This window comes from Macaca fascicularis, chromosome 4 (genome assembly GCF_037993035.2).
Source record: "Macaca fascicularis isolate 582-1 chromosome 4, T2T-MFA8v1.1".
Taxonomy (NCBI): Eukaryota; Metazoa; Chordata; class Mammalia; order Primates; family Cercopithecidae; genus Macaca; species Macaca fascicularis.
This window is the reverse complement of record NC_088378.1, coordinates 88,058,057-88,084,320: the sequence shown is the minus strand read 5'-3', so window position 1 is coordinate 88,084,320 and position 26,264 is coordinate 88,058,057. Positions and strand designations below refer to the sequence as shown.

The 26,264-nt window shown below is 35.8% G+C and overlaps 1 protein-coding gene across 4 annotated transcripts in view; it reads left to right on the top strand.

The window, feature by feature from the left end:
* ZNF292 (zinc finger protein 292) overlaps positions 1 to 26,264 on the top strand; it is a 104,203-nt gene that overhangs the window by 48,714 nt on the left and 29,225 nt on the right. The window contains exons 1-4 of one of the 4 annotated variants that reach the window (XM_074037537.1): positions 7,227 to 7,586; positions 9,389 to 9,543; positions 9,738 to 9,816; positions 12,008 to 12,143. In XM_074037537.1, coding sequence (XP_073893638.1) covers positions 12,026 to 12,143 — 118 coding nt within the window. In that variant the 5' untranslated portion in view covers positions 7,227 to 7,586; positions 9,389 to 9,543; positions 9,738 to 9,816; positions 12,008 to 12,025. Of the gene's footprint in view, positions 1 to 7,226; positions 7,587 to 9,388; positions 9,544 to 9,737; positions 9,817 to 12,007; positions 12,144 to 16,431; positions 16,556 to 26,264 lie in introns of those variants that run through there. The other 3 variants (XM_005552410.5, XM_074037538.1, XM_015449118.4) reach the window with 3 other exon arrangements.

Below are 26,264 nucleotides of genomic sequence, written 5' to 3'. Positions count from 1 at the left end.
CGTCCTAATATCGCTTCTGCCCCATTCTCTTGGTCAGAACAAGTCACATGGGTTAGGAAAATATTTTCTACCATTATGAGAAGTACTCCAAAGTCATGTGACGAACGACATGGAAATAAGGAGAGGTGCTAAGAATTCAATCTACCACACATCCCACCCTCAATACTTTGCTCTTCCAAACTCTTTATAACAGAAAAGTTACAAGAATAGTACCATGAATACCACCATAGCTTTCACCAAGATTCCTCCTTCATTCACATTTTGCCGTATTTGCTTTATCTCACACTTTATTTTCTTGTCTGAATCTTTTAAGAGTTAGCCAGTGTTATGACATTGCCGCCCTTATGTACTTTAAGCATGTATTTCCTAAGGCCAAAGACATTTTTCTGTATACTCACAACACAATCATCACACTCAGGAAATGTAATATTGACACACCACTATTATCTAATTATGATATATATTTAAATTTCTCCATTTGTCCCAATAATACCCTCTTTGGCTATTCTTTATTTTCTCTTTTTTAAATGCAGCCATTTATCAAACAAATATCACAAAACAAATGTGATATTTGTTTTATCACAATATATGAATTCCTAACAATCTCTTTGACATATAAAATTGCACATTAAAGATCCCAGGGCTTATTGAAAAAATGTACTTAAGAGACACAGCATGCAAAAACGTCATCTCACACACACAGAACCTTATTGAAACAGTAGCGCAGTTTTATACCTATTAAGTAGTTAAAAAATGCACAGGTACTTTACCTTGAAAAAGATCTGAAGTTTCTTTGTGGAAGTGAGCACCAGAAGGAAAGTGGGTGTCAGAAGGGATGTAGTTTGTGAGTTAATGTGAATTAGCAGAAGGAGAGTTCTCTGAAATTGGATGGAAAGTTGTAACACTACGTGTGATTGGTTATCACTAATAACACTTATGGTGAACTGAGGTAGCTGGTACATGTTTGATTTGCGTGCGTGTGTGCATTTTGCGTATTCTAACAGCTCAGTTCATCTGGGTACAATTCTCTGCTTTCACCTAATGTTTCACACCAAAAAATAGTATATAAGCAAATGAGAAATTCATGTTTTGCTAATGTTGTGTCGGAACAAATGTGTATATATGTATTTTTTAAAGCTGTAACAGAAGTGACAGTATAAACATTTGCATCTAAAACTGCCCCTCTTAAGATTGCTTTAGCTGCATCCTACGAATTTTGATAGGTTGTTTTTGCTATAATTCAAGTGTAAGTATTTTTTGATTTCTATTATGGTTTCTTTTACCCCAGACTGAGAAGTACACTTTGAAATTTCAAGTTTGTGGTTTTGTTAGGGTATTCTTTTGTTAAGTGTTTAACTTTATTGCATTATATTCAAAGAATGTGGAAAAATGTGGAAAAAATATAAAAAATGTGAACATATTCTTTATTTCATGTGACTGTCTATGTGGCCTAGTTTGTGTTCAATTTTTGTAACTGTTTTACTTGTGTTTGTGAAGAGTGTGCATTTTCTAATTGGAGAGTCCTGTTTCTCTAGACGTAAATTATCGTGTTTTTTTCTTAGCTTAATTTTCTGTGTGTTTATCACTAATTCAATCCAAATTCTCCCTCAATTGTTTAAATCTCCTCTTAAGCTTATTCAAGCACATTGGGTTCTCTATCAATTTCATCTTGAAGAAATTTATCCAAAATCCATCTAATATGCTATAATTATTTTCCAGGTCCATTGCACAACTGTCTTCTTGGACTCTTACTTCATTCATCTCTCTCATGTTAGAGCTCCCTTTCTTCTGTGTATCATTCTGACTCCTTTCCTGGTTTATTTTTCATTTTGGTGAAATTCCTTCTTCGGTAACATCCTGAAAAAATGTGCCTAGAAGGTAAAAAATTTTAGACCACATATGTCCAAAAATGACTTTTTTGTTTTAATAGTTACAATCGTTGGATATAAATAGTTTCCCCATAGCTTTCAATGCAGTGCTTCATTTTCTTTTTGCTTCAGTGTTGCTGTTGAGAAGTCTGCTGCCTCGTTCCCTTCCAGTCTTATTTTGATCCTATCTTGTTTTTGAGTTCTGAAATTTTATGAGAAAGTACTTTGGTACAGTTCTATTTTCAGTAATTGTGCTGGACATTCAGTGGGCCTTTTCATTCTTAAAATTCATGTTCTTAGGTTCTAGAAAATTAATTTCAATTAAGTATTTTATTTATTCCCCTCAATTTCTCTATTCTGACTTCCTGGAACTCCTGTTGTTAATTATGGGACCTCTAGCATTATTCTTTAAATTTTAAAATCTTTTTTGTCCTATCCGTAATTTTTATTAGTCTTTTTTCCCATAACTATTTCTTATAACATGGTGTTTTTATTCATAGATGTAATGTGTTTTCTCATATATCCAAGAATATCAATGGTAGTTTCTTGAAATTTTATTTTCTCCCTGCATAGTTTCTATTTATTCAAAATTGCTTTTTTCCTCCTTGTTTTAATTTCTCTCAACGTTAGAAGCTTTTAAAAAATGTCTACTGGTCTTTAAATACCGTATTTAAGGGTATACTGCTAAAAACGTGATTGAGAGCTCCAAGTTCATGTATGACGTTTGTTGTGATTTTCACAAATAAGGGGTCTAGTTTGTTTCATTCCCTGATGAAGGCTTGGTGTCAGATTCTTGGATCTTTTCTTTTTGATTTCCCAGAAAAAGACTCAGCTAGGGACCTGGAAGTTCAGGCAGTGAGTTGGAAAAAAGGGGCTTGCTGTCTATAGGGAGTATGTAAAATTGACTTATTGCCCTGAAAAGTAAGATACTTCTTTTCAACTGTGTCCAAACACCTCTTTTTAAACTTCTTTACTGAGGAAGAGTGGCAGTACCTCGCTTAGATTTTCTAGCTGTGGAGAGTGAGGAGGAAATCAGGGAGGCTTAACTCCTAAAATAGACTTTTCAACCAGTTTTCTCTTTTTTAGCCCCACTTTAACCCCCCATTTTCAGAGGCATCTGGTGCTCCCAGTTCCTGAGCCCTTTGGTGATTATGCAGAGTTAGTAGGTTTTGCTTGTTTGTTTGTTTTTGTTGTTTTTACCTAAAGCCTATTTAGGAGTCACTTTTCTTGGAGTGTCAATCTTACATATGCTTTCCAGCTTTTAAGATTTTATTTCTGTTTGTTCCATTCCCATGTTCCTATTCTTATGGGTTTATGCCACTTTAAAAAAATTACTGTAGTTTCAGTGAGGTTTGGGGAGAAGAGAGTAAGGTGCAAAATAAATGTGTCCAGTCTACCATTTCTACACAAAACCTTAAAATACATTTTAATAACTTAGAAATTTTAAAGAGTATTTCGCATTCATCAAAGGCTCTTCAGGGTAAAAGGTCAAAACTGTAAGACATTATTTGCTACCTTTCAGTCGTGTACAGGGAGTTTTCCAAAGATACCTAATGTGTGGTATTGCAGCAGATTAAGTGTATAAACCAATATGAGAAACCCACTCTTTTCTCTTGTCGGACTTTGAAGAGATTTGAAAAATGTGAAACAATGCCTCTTTTCACTTTTTTCAGGAAATGCATTTTTATTAAAAATATCTTATGTGATGGGTTTGTTATTTTAAACTTGTTTATAAATATGTAAAAGTCTCAGTTTTCATATTGAATATGGTAAATGTCAGTAGTTGTAACTCACATAAACAACTCTTTGGGTTCCTCAGTCATTTTTAAGAGGGTAAAGAGTCATGAGATCAAAATGTTTGACAACTTCTGTTCTGGAGAACCCTAGATGTAAATTGGAAGTGGAACATGAATGTAATAATATAAACATAACCAACACTCCACTAGTCTTATCTTTACATAGGACAGTAATGTAATTTAATCCCCATGTTTATTAAATGTAACACCCCTGTGGTTTTATTTCTCTTTTATTTTCCTTCCTAGTAATCCTTAGGGCAACTAAAGGAAGCTACCAGAAGTTAATCTATACTGTTTCTCCCTAAAGCATATATGTTCTAGACTCTGCTGATTTAAATAATGAGAAATCAACTTAAGAGCCAAATGTTAAAGTGTGCATTTTTGTTCTCAAGGGAGTAAAAATTGGCTCTTAAAGAAAAAAGTTGTTTTTTAAATGTTTGTTACATGTAAACAAATATATAGTTTAATCTGTGGTATCAAAATTTCATTGGGGATGATGAACAATTAGGAAAAAAAGTCAAAGATCTCCTTAAGAGGGGACAACAATGAAAACCACCGCAAGAAACACTGTGTTAGAGATCCTTTAACCTCTTGCTTATTTCTTCTATCCTAGGCTTGCCCCATAACACACACTATAGAGCAGATGCAGTAGCCACAAATAACTTTGTAGGGATCTAGTAGCTCCCTTAAAGGAGGTGAGGCATGTAGCAACCACAGAGCTTGTGTCTGATCTCAGTGGGAGACCTTAGGTCTTACTCAGCTCTAGCTAGTTGCCATGCTGGAATGTGGGCCCAAAGTTGCCAATTTTTTTTTTTTTTTAAAGAAAAGCCAGAAACCCAAGTTTTTATGTAAAATATATGACTTCTAAATATTAGAAACTAATTCAAATATTTTTTGAACAATGTGCACATCAAAACATCCATGAGCCACTAGTTTATGAACAGACACACATACTAGTGTAGTCTCTTCTGGTATGGTGGAGTGTGTCTTTAATGTATGACTCCTTTCAGCATCCTCAACTCTGAATCATCTTGCTCCTCTTTGAAAAACTTCAGTTGATGGGCCACCACCTGTCTCAGGAGACCAACTTGTTCTGTTTTTGGTTTACTCTGATGGTTTGGTAGTTCTGTCTTATCAGAAACAGGAGTGTCTCTTTGAAACTTTAACCTAGTGGTCCTAGTATGACCTGTGAGACACACAGAATAAAATTAACTCCTCTCTTATGTGACAAGCCTCTAGATTTGTGAATTTGGCTAATTTAATGTAATTTAATCCAAATTTTAAAAATTGGATTTACAAGTTAATTTTTATTTCTCCAGAAATGTATCACATAGTAGTTAAGAATGAACACTCTGAAGTCAGACTATGAGGGTTTGAATACCTTCTCTGCCTTTTCCTAGCTCTGTGATCTTATGGCTTGTTATTTCACTACTTTATGCCTTGGTTTGTTAATTTTTAATATAAGCATATTACTATAATTTACCTAATTACTGAATAGGTAGTACATGTAAAGCTCTTAGAACAACACCTAGCCATGTGGTAAGTATTCAGTAAATATTATTTAGTATCCAGATTAAGCATCCCTAGTTCCATCAGTCATTCATCAAAAAACAGTTTTAAATTTTCTCACCCTATTTTGCGTACAGGTTACTCATTAATGGAAGCAATATGGTGCATTGCAGGAAGACGTTTAGGTTTTGTTTCCTGTCTTTTCCCCTCTGTGCCATCTCCCCCCAAACTCATCTTCAAACCAGATTACAGTGACTTTTATCTTTGTCTGTTCATATGTGTATAAATATAAATTTATGTGTATAGACAAATTCATTCATTCTTGAAAGAGTGTGGGAACAAAAACCATTGGTTTAATGGGGGAAAAAGTGTAGGAGTTTGGTCAGATGCCAGTCGCAAGTACCAGGTCCCCAAGTCTGTCCAACTTGGCTACAAAGTTAGGGGTTCTCACAACCCCCTCCTCAGGGTCAGTAATTTGCTGGAATAACTCACAGAATTCAGGAAAATACTATACTTATTATTATAAGGTATTATAAAGGATACAAATGAACAGCCAGACGAAGAAGTACCTAGGGTGAGATCTGAAAGGGTTCCAAGCACCAGAGCCTGTCTCTGTGGAGTTGCAATGTGCCACCTTCCCAGCACATGGATGTGTTTTGCAACTCAAAAGCTCTTAGACTACTGTTGTTTAGGAGGTCTTGTGGAGTACATAGACATGATTGATCAAATCATTGGCCATTGGCGATTGGGTTCAATCTCTATGACCTTTTATCACCTCCAAGACTGGGGGGTGGGGCTGCAAGCTCCGTCTCTCTAATCATGGCATGGTCTTTCTAGTGACCAGTCCCTATCTTAAAGCTATCTAGAAGCTCCTCAGCCTAATGTTATCTCATTAACATGAAAAAGACACGTATGTAGATTTCAAGGGTTTCAGGAGCTCTGTGCTAGGAACCTAGGACAAAAATCAGTTATTTTTATTATACCATACTTGTATGCCTGCCAGTGGCACAAACTGAATTCAAAGACTGATCATGAATCTTAACATCCCTTTTGATTGAATGGTTGCATAATCGAATTCCAAATTTTCTTTTTCATGTTGATTCCTAGTTCATGTTGGTTCAACCAGGAACTAATCCCAGGTTTTAATTGCTCTAATCAAAATCACGTGTAAGAGAATGTTTTCATTTCTAGTAGTCCATAGTTCTCTGTCATTGTCCTCTGAATCATCTAGCTGGTCAAAAGATTGGAGAGTATAACCATTTCAGATCTGTAAGAAATATAAGTTCTTCTTTATTTGATGGATATTTAGAAGAAAGTTAATTCTCCTGGGTAGGGGCCTAAAGAAAACTTCCCCTTCATCCTCTGAAGGTTCACTGAAAATCAACTGACGAACAGCAGATTTGAAATGGCATACAAATTTATTAATGAAAGGGAGGTGGAGAAATGTGGATGATTTTAGAGGAGGGTTGTAAATTATTTTTAGGGGAATTCAGTGGGCTTGAAGAAGATGCAGTGGCCTGGGACAAAGTCTGTTGAGCCTGCAAAGCACTCAGTGGTTTGTGACAAAAGTTTCTGCCCTATGAGTTCAGTTAATAAAAACTCAGGGAGGGAACTGTTAGAAATGCTTGTTCCCAATGCCACAAAGAAATAGCACTCAAACATAAATTTAATTTTCACAGTGAGGCAATTTTTACTTTCTGCAGAAAAGGTGCTCCTCACAGATGGAACAATGGTGAGACCACACCTGGACAGGGGAGGGGAAGGAGTTCTTGTTCCTGATGCAGGTAGCCCCTGCTGCTGTGTCGTTCCCGTATTGGCTAGGGTTGGCCCACACAGTCTGAGCTAATTCCGATTGGCTATTTTAAAAAGAGCAGGGGGTATGAGCCATAGTGGTAGGGTGAGTAGTTTGGTGGGAAGGATGGTTAGGAATAGATAACTAAAGGTGACTTAGGTCAGAGCAGGTCACCAGGGGTGACTCAGATAAAGCAGGTGACCGGGATGAGTCAGGACCGACCAGGAGACCAGGGAACAAGTGTGAACTACTGATGAGGACTGGCGAGAAAGTTGTTTACTGAAACTTAGAAGCAAGGGGGTGAAGAGAACCCTTGAACTTTAAAATGGAGAATCAAAGAATAAGAGAGGTGAACATACTGACATACTGATTCTTTGAAGAGAAACTTGGGGTTCACTATATTTAACAGGATCAAAGTTAATTTGATTCTTCTTTGGTGGATCTGGACTTTAGACAGATAAGGAAACTTCACAGAACAACTTCAAACTGTGCTTTGGGAGAAAGAAGATCAAGAGATGGGAAGGAACAGGGGAAGGTCAGAGAGACTCTGAGGCTTCTTCCTCAGCATGTCAGAGTGCCGCAGTTTGGGGTATCAGTTTCTGAGCCCCGACACCTGCAAAAGTGAGTCTCTGATTGGGATTATATGTATAATAGTGACATGATTAGGCAAATAAAAGGCTTTAATTTCTATGTTTACGTCGAAGCTGAATCATCTTGGGTATAATGTAGGCAGCTTCATCTCATGTTCCATGTTGACCAGCTACAATGTCATTTGTTCGTCATTACATTTAACAATGCCAAGAGGGTACAGAAACACGGATTCCCCTCTTCTCCAGCATCTCTATCCCTGCTTGAACTTAAAAGATCAGGAATAGCTTTACCTTTGGGCTTCATGTGGATTGAGCTAGGGAACTTATCTCTGATTGTTTTTATCCTCACATAGAATCTATTTTGTACCATGGAGGTTTGGGATATAATGGGATTGTGAGGTGAGATGAAAGTGTGGATGAGAGCAGATTTGTTTCAGCGTTCATCTGGGAAAGATTGGGGTGTTTTTTCCTGGATATCTGAGAAATAAGTTTTTCTACCTCAACTTTACTGGGAAATTTTGCTGTGGAGTTGGTTTTGAACCTAGTTGAGTATCCCCTGACACCCCACCCTACATCCTGCACTGTGGCTGCAGGTTTTCTGTCCTTTCTCTCCCTAGGAATTAGTATTTGCCCTCACTTCTTAGGGGGAAAGGAAAGGAAAGGATTAGTGAGAGCCAAGGTCTGTGAATATGTGGCTACTCAGTAGGTGAGTGGTTGTTTTGTTGCCTTTAGTTTACCAGCTTGCTTTTTCTATTGCTTTCGTCTGATCACTTACTAATTCTGTTAGTTGGAAGTTAGTAGAGAGGACAAGGTAGTAAGTGCTTTGGTAGTAGAATACAATCCCCACCCTCTCCCTTCTCCCTCCTCCCTCTCTCCAGTTTTTAAATCTGCTTCTGTATGCCAGAGGATACAGGCCCTCAGGAAATTTTTTTTTCTTCAATGCCCTATTTTCTAGGAAAAGACACCTGAATTTCCATATGTTTGATTAAATGAGTCTTAAACCCTGAAATGTGGAGAGGACCAATTGTGGCTTCTGTGTTATAAAAACATTTATTTAGAATCTCTCTTCATTTAGCATAACTATAGAACCTTTTAGATAAGAGTCTTAACGTGTGTATTTCTGTGTAACTTCTCTTTCCATTATCTCCCATCTTTATTCAGTAAGATAAATAGCATCTTTTAAAGAAATTCTGATGAGGTAAATTTAAAATATTTACTTAATTAAAAGATGAGAAATATTTTTAATTTAAAAACTATTATAGAAATTACTTAATCTTATAATAATTATTTAATATCTTTAATGTTGATTTTATATGTTGAAAGTCTTTGGATGACTTTTTAAATGCTAGCGCTTGTCAAAAAATTATTAATTTGTATGTACTGTTATTTTTTTATGGACTGAAAAAGGACATGTCTTTGCTTACCATACATGATTCATTTTGTTTTTCAGTATTGAATTTTCTGCTGCTTTACGAAAAATAGAAGACAGATATTATTTGAAATTCTTCACTGCATGCCTGGTCAAGTATTACTTGCCCAGATGTCTTTTCAAAATAACTTTTAAAACTTACTAGGGAATAGAGGAGCTACTCTTGTTTAAAACTAGCCTTGATGAAATGATGCTATTGCTGGATGAATTAATACTAATATTTTCTCCTACAGAGAGCTGCCAAAAATATGACTATATTTCATTTAATATTTTAATCAATATAAACTTTTTGTTTTTATAAATAAAAGTTTGTATTTTTCAAAATTTTTCAGAAACACAGCTGATGAGTCAATGTATATTTTGATTTATGTTTTGAATACTTTTTATTATTCCTTCCAAAACAGACACTCCTAGAGTATGCAGAGAAATGGAAAACTTCAGAAGATCCTTTACCTTTATTGGAGGTATACACAGTGGCTATCCAAAGTTACGTTAAAGCCCGACCTTATCTTACCTCTGAATGTGAAAATGTAGCCTTGGTTCTGGAACGCTTGGCATTGTGAGTAGACCTTTGAGTAAATAAACTAGATTTAGCTTTAAAAAAGAACACAAAAACATTAAATCTCAAGTCTTATAGTTTAATTTTAAATAGATTAGTTATGGGGAATCTGCTTATGATATTAGAATTACTGGTTCTATTTTCCTTTGAATTTTAATAATTATTCCTCTCCTTACCAATTTTTTGTTTTTTAGAAGCTGTGTTGAACTTTTACTGTGTCTGCCTGTTGAGTTATCAGATAAACAGTGGGAACAATTTCAGTCACTGGTGCAGGTGAGAATCTTTAGATTTAATATAGGTATATCTTATGTCAGTTTTCCTTACTCTTAAAAAAATTATTCAGTTAAGTTTTAAGACATCTCAATAATGACAGACATTAATTACTGATCTTATTAACACTAGTGTCTTACATATAGTAGATCTCAACAAGTGTTTGCTAAATAAGATAGATTGAATAATCTTTATGATCAGATAATTAGGGCTTTGTAAGAGCAGCAAGGGAACACAAAAGGAAGTGCCCTCATTTGGATTTAGAAACAGTTAAACTGGTTTCTGAAAGTCTTCAATGTGCTTTATAAGAATTTCACATATATCATTTAATCCTCATGAAAATTTGTGTGGGTAGGTATGGTTTCCCCATTTTAAAGGTGAGGAAACTGAGGCTCATACTCTAAAATAATTATCTGCCCAAACTTGTATAGCTAATATCACATAGTAGTTATTCAAACTAAGGTTCTTTATTCCAAAGCCCATGCTTTTTCTCCGGCCTGAAAACACATGCTTTGTCTCTTTTATTTAGTGTTGTTATTCTGCTTACATGCGATACTACACAATTTAGCAGTTAGTTGTCTTGGAGTATTTTCAAGAATATTAAATTTTGTTTCAAGCACTAGAGCTGGATGTATTATGGCTTCAATTAAATTTTGATTAATTGGTTAGTTAAAAAGAATGCTCCTGCCAGCTAGTTTCAAAGCTATAGCTCTCTTTCTCCCCATTTCTCTATCCAGAGTTCTTAAAATATCTTTAGGCCTTAAGATTTTCTGTAAGAAATTTGTTAAAGAGGTATAGCCTTAAATTTTAGAAGCATGTAGAATAAGCTATAGTTAAGCAGAGAAATAAACTTTCCTATTTTAATATTAAACGTTAAAATCTACATCAAGTGCAACAGGCCCTTGAAGGTGGAATTCATCTTATTTAATGTCATAGGATTCTGCATAATGTCTTACATATAACAAATGCTTCATAACTGTTTGTTGAAATGAAAGTGTCTTGTCCTGTTTGTCATATTGCAACTAACTTTTTGATCATGCATATTCTACTTCAGATATCCGTAACTTGTATCTTAGGTTTTTTTTTCCAGAAAGTATTTTTAGGTAAATTATTTTGAAACTTACCGTTTGCCATTCAGATACACCCTACTACAGACTTAATATGCTTAACCAGAATTCTAAATGCTACTGATTTTGTTTGCCAACATAAGATAAAATTTTACACTTTCCTTTTTGAAACAAAAGGACTAGTTAATACCTTTTTAGATGGATTATGAAGGAAATAACTCTACATCCCTCTACATTCAGTTACTTAAAACTTAATAAAGCACCTGAACTTGTTGGAATGGGAATATTTGTATGGCTTTGAGGATTAGACTTTTTGTTTGAAAATAGCATGCAGCTTTGAGTTTCTACAACACTTTGTTCCCATTTCTGAGCTTCCTCAAGCTTAGTTTATGCCTAACAGCATTTATTTTCCCTGTGTTTTAACTATTTAAACATTTCTTTACCCCACTAGAGGACAAACGCCGTAAAGTCAGGGACTAGTTGCTCTCTTCTCTAGAACTTTGTTCATAGAAATTTTCAATATACAGTTTCTGAATTGAATAAAAACTGTTAGTCTTCTGTGGACTGAAGACTATGCCCCTTTCATGAACACTTGGAAACAACTAGCAGGCAAGGTTCATCGTCAGCTTTAATGTGAAACTGCCAGAACTATACAATGAATAAATGAAAAAAATCGTGCATTTAGTTATTTTCTTTTTGTAATTCCCTTTTATTGGAATATGCGTAAGTTGTCACTTAGTTCGTTATGTGAATCTTTTTATTAATGGTAGACTTGGGGGAAAACTTTTTTAAACACAGAGGATATAAAATGTGTAAGTTCTTTTATGCGTATGGATATTCTGATTGCTTCCTTGAGGAATAACGTTACTCCTGGCTTAGATTTTGGGGAAAAGAAAATATAGACTTATTCTGTAAATACATTATATTTATTTAAGATTTGTAAATGATTTCTTATCCTTGAAATTCATCTTTAAATATTAGAAGTAAAGGAATTGAGTACTTTTTAATGTGATGTGAAAGTTTTAAGATAAAAGTCTTTTCAGAAGTTTAGTATTATATTTAAAGCCTGATAAGCTTGCTTTTAAAAATCTGTTGTAATTCTTTGGATGTTTATTTAATATTTATAGGTAGCTCATGAAAAGCTGATGGAGAATGGCAGCTGTGAATTGCATTTTTTAGCTACTCTAGCTCAAGAGACTGGGGTGTGGAAAAACCCGGTACTGTCCACTATTCTTTCCCAGGAACCATTGGATAAGGATAAAGGTAAATTTTCAAGAGAGAGAGAGAGAGAGAAAAAAAAAAGAATAATTAGACTAGAAAAAATAAGTGTTAAAGTTGTTTTGATATAATTTATCTCAAGATATTCCAAAGAAGGACCATTTAATTAAATATCTTCTGAGGTGTGCTTGAGGCCCTGCGCCTTTATTTTATTTTGGGGAAGATGTATTTATACGATTATAGAATCATAGAATAACAGATAAAGTAGAATTTTTTCCCAACATCTTTTTAACAGAGGAATTTCTTCTCTAACTTTTGACAGGTGGCAGTCCAGTTTATATTTGATAATTTATTTGATAGTTGGAGAAACAGAAATAGGGTGATTAAATGCCCTTCCTCAAAATAGAATAAGAAATCAGTGCTAGAACTCTTTAAGTCTTTTGTCTCTGAGATTAATATGCTTTCTCAGTTTATTGCTCAGTCTTATTCTATCCCCTGTGTTTTTCTTATATGAGCTCAGCCTGGTATCCTATTGAAAGTAGGTGGCTAAATTACTTATATGTATAGCGCTTAATGTTTTTTAGAGTTTAAAATTTGTATAGACCCTGAAGAAAAGTACAGTTGTCTTCTAGATACTTTTCTTGAGATTATTTAGGAAAGTGTGCCCAAATATCATCCTAACCTTTCCCAAGGTATTTTGGGAAGTAAATTTTTTAGAATAATTGTAATATATCTAATGGAAAAATCTTGTATTTACCACTGTAAGCTTCTTCCGTCATTTATTGCTGCTTTTCTTGTTGATCAGTGGCAAATTCTAGGAATTTTTGCTATGTGATAGCAAGTTATGAAGGCCATGAGAAGGGAGTGTTAAGTCTATTGCTTGTGAGCTCTTCTGGTACTTTGATATTTACCCAAAGCCTTCCCAGCCAATCTTCAAACTTCTCTTTAGGTTGGTTATTCCTACTTGATTTCCGTCTCCACCATTTTCTCCATGTTTTCTTGATTGTTCTAGTAGTGTACCTGTTCCTTAGCTTTCACAAGAGGTTTATCTTTATCCCCTGTCTTCATGGATATCCAAAAATTAGCTACAGTGTTCTCAAGACCTTGGAAGGAGATCCTTTCATTACTTAATAATAGTAATTCATTTATTTATTTACTTATTTATTGAGACAGGATCTTGCTCTGTGGCCCAGGCTAGAGTTGAGTGGTGTGATCATGGCTCACCGCAGACTCAACCTTCCAGGCTCAAGTGATCCTCTCAGCCTCCCGAGTAGCTGGGACTACAGGCATATGCCACCACACTCAGCTAATTTTTGTAGAGACGTGGTCTCCCTGTGTTACCCAGGCTGGTCTCGAACTCCTGGGCTCAAGCCATCCTCCCACCTCAGCCTTTCAAAGTGTTGGGATTATAGGCATGACCGACCATACCCAGCCTAACAATACATTTAAAAGTTGAGAATCGGCGGGGCGCGGTGGCTCACGCCTGTAATCCCAGCACTTTGGGAGGCCGAGACGGGCAGATCACGAGGTTAGGAGATCGAGACCATCCTGGCTAACCTGGTGAAACCCCGTCTCTACTAAAATTACAAAAAAAATTAGCCGGGCGTAGTGGCGGGCGCCTGTAGTCCCAGCTACTTGGGAGGCTGAGGCAGGAGAATGGCGTGAACCCGGGAGGCGGAGCTTGCAGTGAGCCGAGATCGCGCCACCGCACTCCAGCCTGGGCGACTGAGCAAGACTCCGTCTCAAAAAAAAAAAAAAAAAGTTGAGAATCTTAGTTTTGTTTTTTTTTTTTTGCCTTGCCATATTAACTTTATTCCCAATAGATTAATACCAGCATGCTTTACTTCTGGCACCAACTTATACTTTCTGATCTTGTCAACTTTTAGAAATATTAGATGTGATATATTAGTAATAATATCAAATTACAAGTTCCTCACAGTTTGGAAAGTGCTTTTATATGCATGGTTTCATTTACCCATCATAGTGAATGCTGTGAAAAAGGTAGGATCTTTATTGTCCCTATTTTTCAGATGAGAAAATAGAGGCTCAGAAAGATGAGTATTTTTTCCATACCACATTACCAGTGATGAGAGGCAGAGCCAGGAATTAAAATCAGACCTCAGCCTCTTCCCATTATGCCCTGTTGTCCCATTGTCAATTTCTGAACAGCATTTTGCTAAATTCACATATTATGCTAAAGTGGGAAAAAGGAACCTTTATCCTAGCAGAGATGTCAACTTTATTTGAAAAGATAATGTGCCTGATTTCTTTACTTGTTTAAATGTGCCTAACATTGTATCTGTTAACCAATGTCTCTGCCCATCTCTGTGCTGCTTTATTTCTTGACCTTCATCTGTCATGCCACTGGAATAATTAGGACTATGCAGCCAGGAGGAGTTTCCACAAATTAGATGGATTGTAGGTAGCCAAACTAATACAATACAGCTCATGAAGCAACCAGAGAGATGTTACATGATTGAGAGATTTGCAGCCATAATCTAGCCTGCAGCAAGTTTGAAGAGAAGAATAAGAGCTCAGAAAATGAGTATACCTCTATAGGTTATACTCATTAGTTTGTTTATAGTGAAGCCTTTTGAAGTTTTGATGTAGTATTTGAACAGTGAATAATCTGATTAATTCTGAGTTATTTTAGTTTATTTTTTTCAATTGACTGATTTTGGAGCTACTAAAGCCCAGCTCAACCAAGAAATACTCTTTAATTTGGGAGAGTAAGGGTGGACAGGACTCAGAGATAGTGGTTTCACTTCAACGTTTGAGTATCCTAGAGTGAGGTAGCTCTAATAACTAAACCAATGCAAGTCAAGTAGATGGTTTTGAATATCAAAGGAACTTTAGGCATACTTAAATATTACTTATGCCTCTCTTTGGTCATAATCTTGGGATTGGAAAGGTACTTAATGCTCAATTATTTGTTACTCAATTTTAATTCCCCTCTAAAACATCACTGATAAATTAGCTTTTGCTCAAACACTTCTAGAGTATGGTACTTACGTAGTTCAGTCTATTCTTAGCCTGCAATTAGAAAATCTTCATTGTGAAAATTCTGAAAACTAATTTTTGGAGTTTCCTTCTTTTGGACCTGGTGCTGCCTCTAGCCATAGTAAAGTATAAATCTCTCTTTCACTTGGTAGCAATTGAGATTTTTAAAGATTGCCATCGTGTCTACACTTAGTCTTCTTTTCTTTAATTTTTAATTTTTGTGGATATATAGCAGGTGTATATATTTATGGGAGTCTTCTTTTGTAGACTAAAAACCTTGATGTGGCTTGATTATAAATCTACAATCGTGATTCCTCCTTTTTGAGTGCATTTTATGTTTTTGTAGTTCTCTTAAATGTGTAAATCTCAGCACTTCATCTGTACTCTAAATATGATCTGGCCAGTTTTGAGGTCACAGGTATCCTCTTTCTCTTCATGCTAACAATTTATACTTAAGTTAATGTAACCTAAGATGACATTACCTTTTTGGGCAGCCATGTAATTCTCACAACTCAATGAGGTTACTAAAATCATTTAAAATTTAAAAAAAATAAATGCTAACTTCTAATTATGTCTTCTCAATCTACATTTGTATACTTTTTCTTTTGGTGTACAAGTGTATTACCTTTTTCTTCCTGTTTAATTTTACTGTATTAGATCCATTCTGTCTCCCCAACTTGTCAAGATTCTTTTTAATCCTGATTTTGTTATTCAAGGATTTTGTCCTTCCCAATTTCGTCTCATTTTGTAGACTTCATTTTCATATACCATATTGGCATCCAGGTTCTTCATCATAACCGTAAAAAGGTCATGTCCAGAAATCAAGCTTCTGGGATACTTACAAAAATCTTTCTGCTTGCCTTTAGTTCTTACATCCATATCCGTTGACTATTATTGTTTTATCAAATATACCTATTTTCCCATAATACTGGCCCATGATTCTCCTTTTCTATCTATAAGGATTTGGTGAAAGACCATAACAAGTGTTTGTGACTGTGAAAAACTGGCTGTGACAGGTTTTCAGACTTTCATTGTTTTTGACAAGTGTTTGCCTAAAGTTCTCTTATGTAAGATTATTCAATACTGAGGTTAGTCTGACCTAATTTGTTTTTTACATAAAATTTTTTATTTTAGAATAGTTTTAAATTTATAGAAAAATTGTGAAGTTTCCGTATACCCTACACCCAGTTTTCATTATCATTAATATCTTTCATTAGTTTGGTACGTTTGTCACAATTAATAAACTAGTATTTATACTTTGTTATTAATTAATTAATCCATACTTTACTCACACTTCCTTAGTTTTTACCTAATGTCCTTTTTCTATTCCAGGATCCCATCCAGGATACCACATTACATTTAGTCGTCATGTCTCCTTAGGCTCCTCTTGGCTGTGACAGTTTTTCAGACTTTCCTTGTTTTTGATGACCTTGACAGTTTTGAGGAGTACTGGTCAGGTATTTTGTAGAGTGTCCCTCATTTGAGATTTGTCTGATGTTGTTCTCATGATTAGACTGGGGTTGTGGGTTTTGAGAAGGAAGACCAGAAAGGTAAAGTACCATTGTCATCACATCATATAAAGCGTATATATTGTCAACATGACTTATTACTGTTTTGAGGTTTTTTGGGTTTTTGGGGTTTTTTTTGTTTTTTTAAGAAAGGGTCTCACTCCATCCCTCAGGCTGGAGTGCAGTGGCACAATCCCAGCTCACTGCAACCTCCAATTCCTGGGTTCAAGCGATTCTCACACCTCAGCCTCCCGAGTAGCTGGGACTACAAGCATGTGCCACCATGCCTAGCTAAACTTCTTTGTATTTTTTGGTAGATACGGGGTTTCACCTTGTTGGCCAGGCTGGTCTCAAGTCCCTGACCTCAAGTGATCCACCTGCCTCGGCCTCCCGAAATGCTGGGATTACAGGCATGAGCCACTACACCCAGCCGACTTACCACTGTTTGTGTGAACCTAGACCACCTAGCTATGGTAGCGTGTGTCAGGTTTCTCCACTATGAAGTTATTCTTTCCTCCCTTTCCATGCTGTATTCTTTAGAATGAAATCACTATGTGCAACCCATACTTGAAGTGGAAAGTTATGCTGCACCTCCTTGAGGAAGCAGTATCTACATGTTATTTGGAATTCTACACAGGAGATTTGTCTCCTCCCTATTTATTTTTTTAAAATCAGTCTTTTATATTAGTACGGCCTTATATATATTTATTTTATACTTTGGTCATAATCTGATGCACTTTATTTTGTTGCTCAATTTCTTCCAGCTTTGGCATGGGAGCTCTTTTCCTTTGACTCTTGTGTCCCTCGTCATGGGTTTTGTTTTTTGTGTGACCACTTCCTTGCTTTCTGGCACCATAATATGCTCCAGGTTCATCTGGTGTATTTCCTGCCTGAGTCCTGGAATCACCCATTTCTCTAGAGAGGACTTGCTCCTTTTATTGGAGAATGGTGTTAGAAACCAAGATCTATATTAAACTAAATATGAATTCTTACTAATGTCTCCAAGTCTAATTCATTAACACAAGGATCATTCTAGCCTCCTTCCCTTGCTAATCTGTAATCCCCCACTTCAACAAAATGTCATATAATTGGAATCATATGGTATGTAGCCTTTCAGACTAACTTCTTCCAGCATTGGCCATCCATTTACTTACTCCTGTTATACCCCTATAGGGAAAAGCTTTATTAATTACAGTACAGTGCTTTTGTACAGTTCTTTTTTACTTTATTCTTACATTCTCCACTCATTTCCAAAGTTAGTTAGGTCAGCACCTTATTTCTCCATTCCTTTCAAAGTGAGGTTGTTTTCATACATTTGTAATACAGTTATTTTGTTACATTCTGTATTCCATCTTGGGCTTCCTGAACCTCCTAAATAATTTTTTTTCAATTTGCATACCTTAAGATTCCCTTTTTGTGTTGTATAGCTTTATAGGTTTTGACAAATGAATAGTGTCATGTGTCCACCATTACAGTATTATACATAGTAGTTTCACTCCCTAAAAAAAAAAATCAACTGTGCTTCACCTATCCAGCTTTCTCCCAAACACCTGACAACTACTCATCTGTTTTCCACCTCTATAGTTTTGCCTTTTTCAGAATGTCATGTAATTAAAGCTTTTCATTTAAGCTTCTTTCACATAGCATTGTATATTTAACATTCATCCAGGGCTTTACGTGTCTGTTAAACCAATGAACTGTTAGCTCATTCCTTTTTATCACTAAATAATTCTCCATTATATGGCTGTACCACAGTATCCATTCACCTGTTAAAGGTGAATGGCTAACAAACTGTGGTACAGCCATGTAATGGATGCTAGTTTTTGATGTATGTGCTGCCAGTTTTTGGTGATTTGAATAAAGCCATTATAAACATTTGCATGCAGGTTTTTGTGTGAATGTCAGTTTTCAGATCAGTTGGGTGAAAATACCTAGGAGTATGATGGCTATGTCATATGGTAAGACTCTGTTTAACTTTGAAAAAATAACTGTCTTCTAAAGTGCCTGTACCATTTTGTATTCTCATCAGCAATGAATAATTCCTTTTGCCCCATACCCTTACCAGCAATTGGTATTGTCTGTTTTTGGAATTTTAGCCATTCTAATAGGCATGTGGTGATATCACATTGTTATTTTAATTTGCATTTCTGTAATGACAAATGATTCTGAACATCTTTTCATATGCATATTTGCCATCTGTATATCTTGGGTGAGGCATCTGTTCAGATCTCTTGCCTATTTCTTAATTGGGTTGTTTGTTTTCTTATTGTTGAGTTTTAACAGTTCTTTGTATATTTTGGGTACAAGTTCTTTTTCAGATATGTGTTTTGCAAATCTTTTCTTTCCCTCTTGTGAAAGAATTCTCTTGTGGCTTGTCCTTTCTCTTAAGAGCAACTTACAGAGCAGAAGTTTTACATTTTCATAAAGTCCAACTTCCCAGTTTTTTCTTCCATGGATCATGCTTTTGGTATTTTATCTAAAATCTCATCGCCAAATCCAAGGCCATATAGATTTTTCTATGGTCTTTTCTAGAAATTTTATAATTTCCCATTTTACATATGGGTATATGATCCATTTTGAGATGAATTTCTGTGAAAAGTGTAACTTAATTTATGTTTAGTGAATTCGTCTTGGCTCTTACTAGTCACACTTCTTTTTCTGAACAATCACAACCCATCTTTTTAATATAATTAATTTTTAAACTCTTATTCAGGATTACATCTGTTGCTGTTTCTACAGTTTTGCAAGAAGTACCATCAGCCCCGTTTTGAAAATTACATTTTGCCATCTGTTTTCACTTATTCTATGGTTTGTTCTACTCTTAAATCTTAAGCTTATCAAAGAAGGAGTAGAGTAAGAGTAGAGGAAATATGCTTTTCTTTGCTATCATAAATAGTACATAATCAGACCCAAGTAGCAGACTTTCCCAAGAAGGTCCCACCATGCTCGGTTGTATTGTTCTCAGCTTTTTTGGTGAGTTAGGTATCATCTTGGGTTTTAGCTTTATTAACATTTTGCATAGGTTGTTAGCACCAGGTGTCTGACACTCATGGTGCATCCTTGGTCTTAAACCTGTGTTTCCTTCTTTTGTATGTATTATTTTAAAATCTAAGCTCTGAGACAACTCCCTATTATAGTCACACTGAATTTTTTAGGCACTTTCCCTCTACTTCTATATTGGGTTAATTTGCAATTGCGTAAATTGCATTTTTGTCAGCTTGCCAGTCCTTTCTTGCATCTTGAGCACTGCAGTTCTCTTCCCCCCACCCCCAGAACTCTTTTGTTTTCAAAGGAAATTTCTAAAGCTTAAGATTTTCCGTGATACTCATAAATCATTCATGGTTTTGTCGGAAATAAGCGCTTATTTTAGTAATAAACTTTGCATTTTGAAGTGAACATGGAGAAATTGCTCTTTGCTAGATATTAGCATACCTAAGATGCAGTAATATTTTAGCAGGAGAGGGGATGGGAGGAGAGAGCTAACGATAACTAATGTTGCCCAGGTAAATAGGGTGAGGTCAGATCTGATTACATGCAGATTATACCCTACTATTTTATAATTAAATATAAGTAATTAATTATGTGACGCAAAGTTTTCATTTTTACTAAAAAGGAGTTTTAAACACATTCTTTGGTTTCTTAAACATCCCAGACTAGTACATTATTTTTTAAATATACATTTTTTTGAGCTAAGAGTCTCCCTCTGTTGCCCAGGCTGGAGTGCAGTGGTGTGATCTTGGCTCACTGCAACCCCCGCCTCCTGGGTTCAAGCGATTCTCCTCCCTCAGCCTCCCGAGTAGCTGGGACTACAGGCATGCGCCACCATGCCCAGCTAATTTTTTATATTTTTATATTTTTAGTAGAGACTGGGTTTCACCATGTTGGCCAGGCTAGTCTCGAACTCCTGACCTCAGGTGATCCACCTGCCTTGGCTTCCCAGAGTGCTGGGATTGCAGGCGTGTGCCACCATGCCCGGCCTTAATGGGTATATTTTATAATGTCATGTGGAAAAATCTGTCAGAATTTAGTTAAATCTGACACTCATAGTTAAATCTCATTTTGTGAAAAAATTGTGGCATACTGACTAGGTTCATCTATGATATGAAATACTTTCTAATCTTTAAAAGTTAATTCTGTTTCCTGAAAATGTGACATCCTTCTTCAGGAAAGGGGAAGAGGTGGGGTCAAGGTTGATTATCCCTAATTGGTCATTTGGAAGTTACCATGAGCAGTAGTTTCAATCCTGGCTATAATTAGAATTAACTGGGGAGGTTTTAGATAGACCAGTGCCAGGGCCCTACCTTATACCAATTAAATTGGACTCTGTGGGCAACCAGTATTGTAGAGCTTGAAGCATTGTGTTTTATTAAATGTCTTAATTTGGATTTTTTTGGATTAATTAAATGTCTTAATTTGGATTCCAACGATGCTGAATTGTGTTTTTTTAATATATTTTTAATTGTGGTAAAAAAACACAAGGTAAAATGTACCATCTTAACTATTCTTAAGTTTGGTGATGTCAAATACATTCACGTTGCTGTAAACATATTTCAAAACTTTTTGATCTTGAACCCCAAGGTGAAAATTATACCCATTAAACAACAACTCCCCTTTTCCCTTACTCCTCAGTCCCTGGTAACCACTATTCTACTTTTTGTTTCTGTAATTTTGAGTACTTTAGATCCCATATATAAATGTTATACCATATTTTTCTCTTTATGACTGACTTTTTTCACTTAGCATAATGTCCTCAAGATTCATCCCTGTGGTAGCATGTGAAAGGATTTCCTTCCTTTTTAGGGCCAAATAATATTCCATTGTATGTTTATACCACATTTTGCTTATTCATTTATCTGCTGTATTTGGACATTTGGATTGCTTCCACCTCTTGGTTATTGTGAGTAGTGCTACTATAAACATGGGTGTACAAACACTTCTGCAAGACCCTGCTTTCAATTCTTTTGGGTTTCTACCCAGAAGTGGGATAGCTGGATCATATGGTAGCTGTATTTTAAATTTTTGGGGGAACTTCTGTACTGTTTTCCACAGAGGGTACATCATTTTACAATCCTAACAGTATTGATGAAGTTTCCAGTTAATTCACATCTTCACCAACACTTGTTTTCTGTTTTTTTCATAGTAGTCATCCTAATGGGTGTGAGGTGATATCTCATTGTGGTTTTCATTTGCAGTTCTCTGATGATTTGTGATGTTTCATACGCTTGTTGACAATTTGTATGTTATCTTTTGAGAAATATCTATTCAAGTTATTAGTCCATATTTTAATTGGATTGTTTGTTTTTTGTCATTGTTGAGTTAAAGGAGTTCTTTATATATTCTTGATATTAATCCCTCATCAGAGATATGATTTGCAGATATTTTCTCTCATTCCTTTTCACTCTGGTGAAAAGGTTGCCTTTTTACTCTGTTGATTGTGTCCTTTGCATAAAAGTTTTTTAAGTGTGATGTAGTTTTATTTTTGCTTTTGTTGCCTATGACATGTTTGGTGTCATAGCCAGGAAATCATTGCCAGTCCGTTGTCATGAAGCTTTTCCCTATGGTTTCTTCTGGGAGTTCTGTAATTTTGAATTTTCTCATTTAAGTCTTGAATCCATTTTGAGTTAATGTTTTTATATGGTGCAGGAGTAGGGTCCAGCTACATTCTTTTGCATCTAGGTATCTAATTTTTCCAGTACCATTTGTTGAAGAGACTGTTCTTTCCCCATTGAGTCACCTTGGCACCCTTGTCAAAGATCATTTGACCATATATGATAGGGTTTATTTCTGGACTCTTTTCTATTGCATTGGTCCACATGTCTGTCTTTATGCCAGTTATCATCAGTGTTTGATTACTTGAGCTCTGTAATATATCTTGAATCAGGAAGTGTGAGACCTTCAACTTTGTTGTTCTTTGTCAGTTATTTTGACTTAAAGATTCTGTATGAATTTTAGGATGCATTTTTCTATTTCTGCCAAAAAAAAAAATGCCATTGAGATTTTTATAGAGATTGTGTTAAGTCTGTAGATTGCTTTGCCTAGTTTGGATATCTTAATATTAAGTCTCATCATTCATGAACACAAGATAACTTTCCAGTTATTTATGCATTTCATTTCTTTTAGCAGTGTTTTATAATCTTTAGTCTACAGGTCTTTTGCCTCCTCCTTGGTTAGCTTTATTCCTATTTTATTGTTTTTGTTGGAATTGTAAATGGAATTATTTTCTTAATTTCCTTTTTGAATTGTTCATTGTTAGTGTATAGATGCAGCTGATATTTATGTGAATTTTTACATCTTGCAACTTTGCCAAACTTATTAGTTGCAGTAGTTTTTAAATGGGATCTTTAGGACTTTCTACATATAAGATCATGTCATCTGCTAACAGATGATTTTACTTCTTTTCAATCTTGATGTCTTTTATTTTTCTTGCCTAATTGCTGAATTGTTTCTTTTTTTGAGACTGAGTTTTTGCACTTGTTGCCCAGGCTGGAGTGCAATGGCACAATCTCGGCTCACTGCAACCTCTGCTTCCCGGGTTCAAGCAATTCTCCTCCCTCAGCCTCCCAAGTAGCTAGGATTACAGGCATGCGCCTCCACGCCCAGCTAATTTTGTGTTTTTAGCAGAGGCGGGGTTTCTCCATGTTGGTCAGGCTGGTCTCGAACTCTCGACCTCAGGTGATCTGCCCACCTTGGCCTCCCAAAGTGCTGGGATTACAGGCGTGAGCCTCCGTGCCTGGCCTAATTGCTGAATTATTTCTAAGAGAGAATACAGATTAAGTGTTTTTAAAAGGGGTAAGTGATCCTTGCTTTGAAAGCAAGGGAAAGCCACTAGAAGGTTTTAAACAGGGAAGACAATCAAGTGTGTGCTTTAAAGTAATGCCAAAAGCACCCTGGATTCTAGTGAAGTGATGGAGGTGGTAAGAGTAGATGGAGAAGACTAGCAGATTGCTAGGAAATAGTCTGATTAGTGATTTGGGCTGGGTTGCGTTGGGGGAACAGTGTGGAAGTGGAGATGGAGAAGAGTTAATGGAATTGAGTATTTAGGCATTGGAAGTGACAGAACTAGATGATAGATTGACATCTGGGTAGAAAGGAGGTAGGAGAGAGCATTTTTAAGACAGACTCAGGTTTCTGCCTTGAGCACAACTGAATAGATGGAAATGTGGAGATGACACAAACTGTGGTGTAGAGATTTCGTATGCTGAGTTTGAGATGCTTTTCAAACAGCTAAAGATGCTGCAGAGGAAATCCTGTGCAAATCTGAGCATGAGAATAGGAACCCAGTAAATGAGTTGACCCCACTTTAGGGGGAATCTAGGAGCTAGTGTAACCTGTTGTACATAGTACACAGTTAATTCTTGTGTAATTATTTCTCACAGAAAATCAACTCATATTTTGTATTTAATTATCTTTAATGTAGGAATTAGTAGTTTCCTTTTAATATTATGAAAGTGACATGGCCGGGTGCGGTGGCTCATGCCTGTAATCCCAGCACTTTGGGAGGCCAAGGTGGGCGGATCACGAGGTCAGGAGATCAAGACCATCCTGGCAAACACGCTGAAACCCTGTCTCTACTAAAAGTACAAAAAAATTAGCCGGGCGTGGTGGCGGGCGCCTGTAGTCCCAGCTACTTGGGAGGCTGAGGCAGAAGAATGGCATGAACCAGGGAGGCAGAGCTTGCAGTGAGCTGAGATCGTGCCACTGCACTCCAAGCTGGGTGACAGAGCGAGACTCCGTACCAAAAAAAAAAAAAAAGACAGTGGCATAAAGAAGGCTCTTTTACATTTTTAATCAAATTGGCTAAATATCATTTATTTACATTGCCATGTGAAGTAGCGTTATCTATGTCACATAGCTCTCTTGATAGGCCCAAATATAGTAAAGCCTGCTTTTCTGTTGAAGTCTGTGAATATGGAGAAAACATGAAAAGGTGCCACATCAGTAAAATTACAAATATTTTATACTTTTGTGGGATGCCGGTGGGAAAAGCAGGCTAGGGAGTGAAATTTGATATGCTGGCTATTTAGAGATAAGTCTGAGAAGCATGAAAACAGTCTTTGTTGCAATATTGTAACATTATAAGGAAAAACATCTTGGATTGCAGAGAAATAGAGAAAGATGCAGGGAAGTGGGGGAAAAAGTAGTGAAGAAGTAGAGGGATAGAAGTGAGCTTTCAATAGGACTGAATTGAGTGTAATCACTTTCGATCCATTTGAATCATGAACTTCAGAATATATAATTATCTTCCTTTAAAGGCTGATGCTACTTCAGAGGTTTTTACTGCTGAAAGCTGCCATTCTAATGAGAAGTAGACCCAGTAGTCAAATAGAAAAAAAAAAATTCTTTTCGTATCTCACACTGTATAAAGCTAGAAGTTAGAAGACTCATTCTACTCCTAGTTATGTCATTAACTGGCTTTATGTCCCTAGGAAGTCACTTGCCTTCTCTGAGCCTCAGTTTACTCATCTGCCAAATGATGGAGCAGACAAAATGATCTGTAAATTTCCTTCTACTCAAATATTCTGTGTATTTTTGAAATCCATTTTGCCCTAAGTGTGGCAGTGGTTTCCCATCATTAAGAGACAAACAAAAGCCTATGGTTTTGAAATTTGCAATATTAATATTTTTCTACATTGATTTAATGCAGAAATTACACAATTTGTCATTCTAACTTAAATGCTGCTATTTGAGAATGTAGGGCCTATTTGAGATTGGGACCATCAGTTTTGTTAAATACTTCCCACCTTTAAGTTATTTATTCACCATGATCTTTTAGAGTCTGTTGATTATGACTTTTTTGTGGAAATATTTGCAGTAATTCCCATTGCAGTAATTCCCAGACTTTATATCTCTAGAGTTTCCTTTGGAGAAAATTGTTGAATTAGGAAACTAAAGGTGTTTATAGCCAGAATAACTTTATTATAACTTTGTTTTTTTAAATCTTATATTTAGCATCTTTTGATTTGTCAGTGAACTAAACTGTAACTGCAATATAATTGTCCTAATAGGATAATGCAACTTTAAAAAAGAAAAGTAATGCCCTTTATCTCATAAAGACATAATAGTCAGAGGCACCAGAAACATATGCTTTATTTATCTGTGCTTATGCTTTATGCCTTTTGGTTTAGTGTAATGTAAAGAATAGAAGGTAGCTGGTAAAAAGGTCTAGACTTCAAGAAAAGGATTAGATTTGAGATCTTGTATTATATTGCTTATATGTTTATGGTTTTAATACTGAGGAGCCATGATCATAGCATTTTATAGAAGAATCTTTTCATAGTAGAGTGGAGTACAGTTAGATCTAAAAATAAAAGTACTAGAGGGAAACAAAGGATATTACAAGAAGGAAAGAACATCTTTTCTCATTTTCTATCCTCTAACCTCCAAATTACTTACCAGACGTATCTTTCAGTATGTTAACAAGCAGAGAAGATAGTGTGTTTTATTCATAGGGCATTTTAAATTTTATTACTAAAAGCCTTCCCAAGGTTTCAGGCTAGCCATTGCCAAATAAATTTTTAAACATGATTTCTATTCTGGTAAAGAACACTTAGGGAAAAATTTAAACTTGCACTTGTTAAAACTTAAATTCTCCTTCATAAGTACGAAAAATAAAAATATTAATTCTTATTTGTAGATGACCAAACTAGCACTAGGGGAT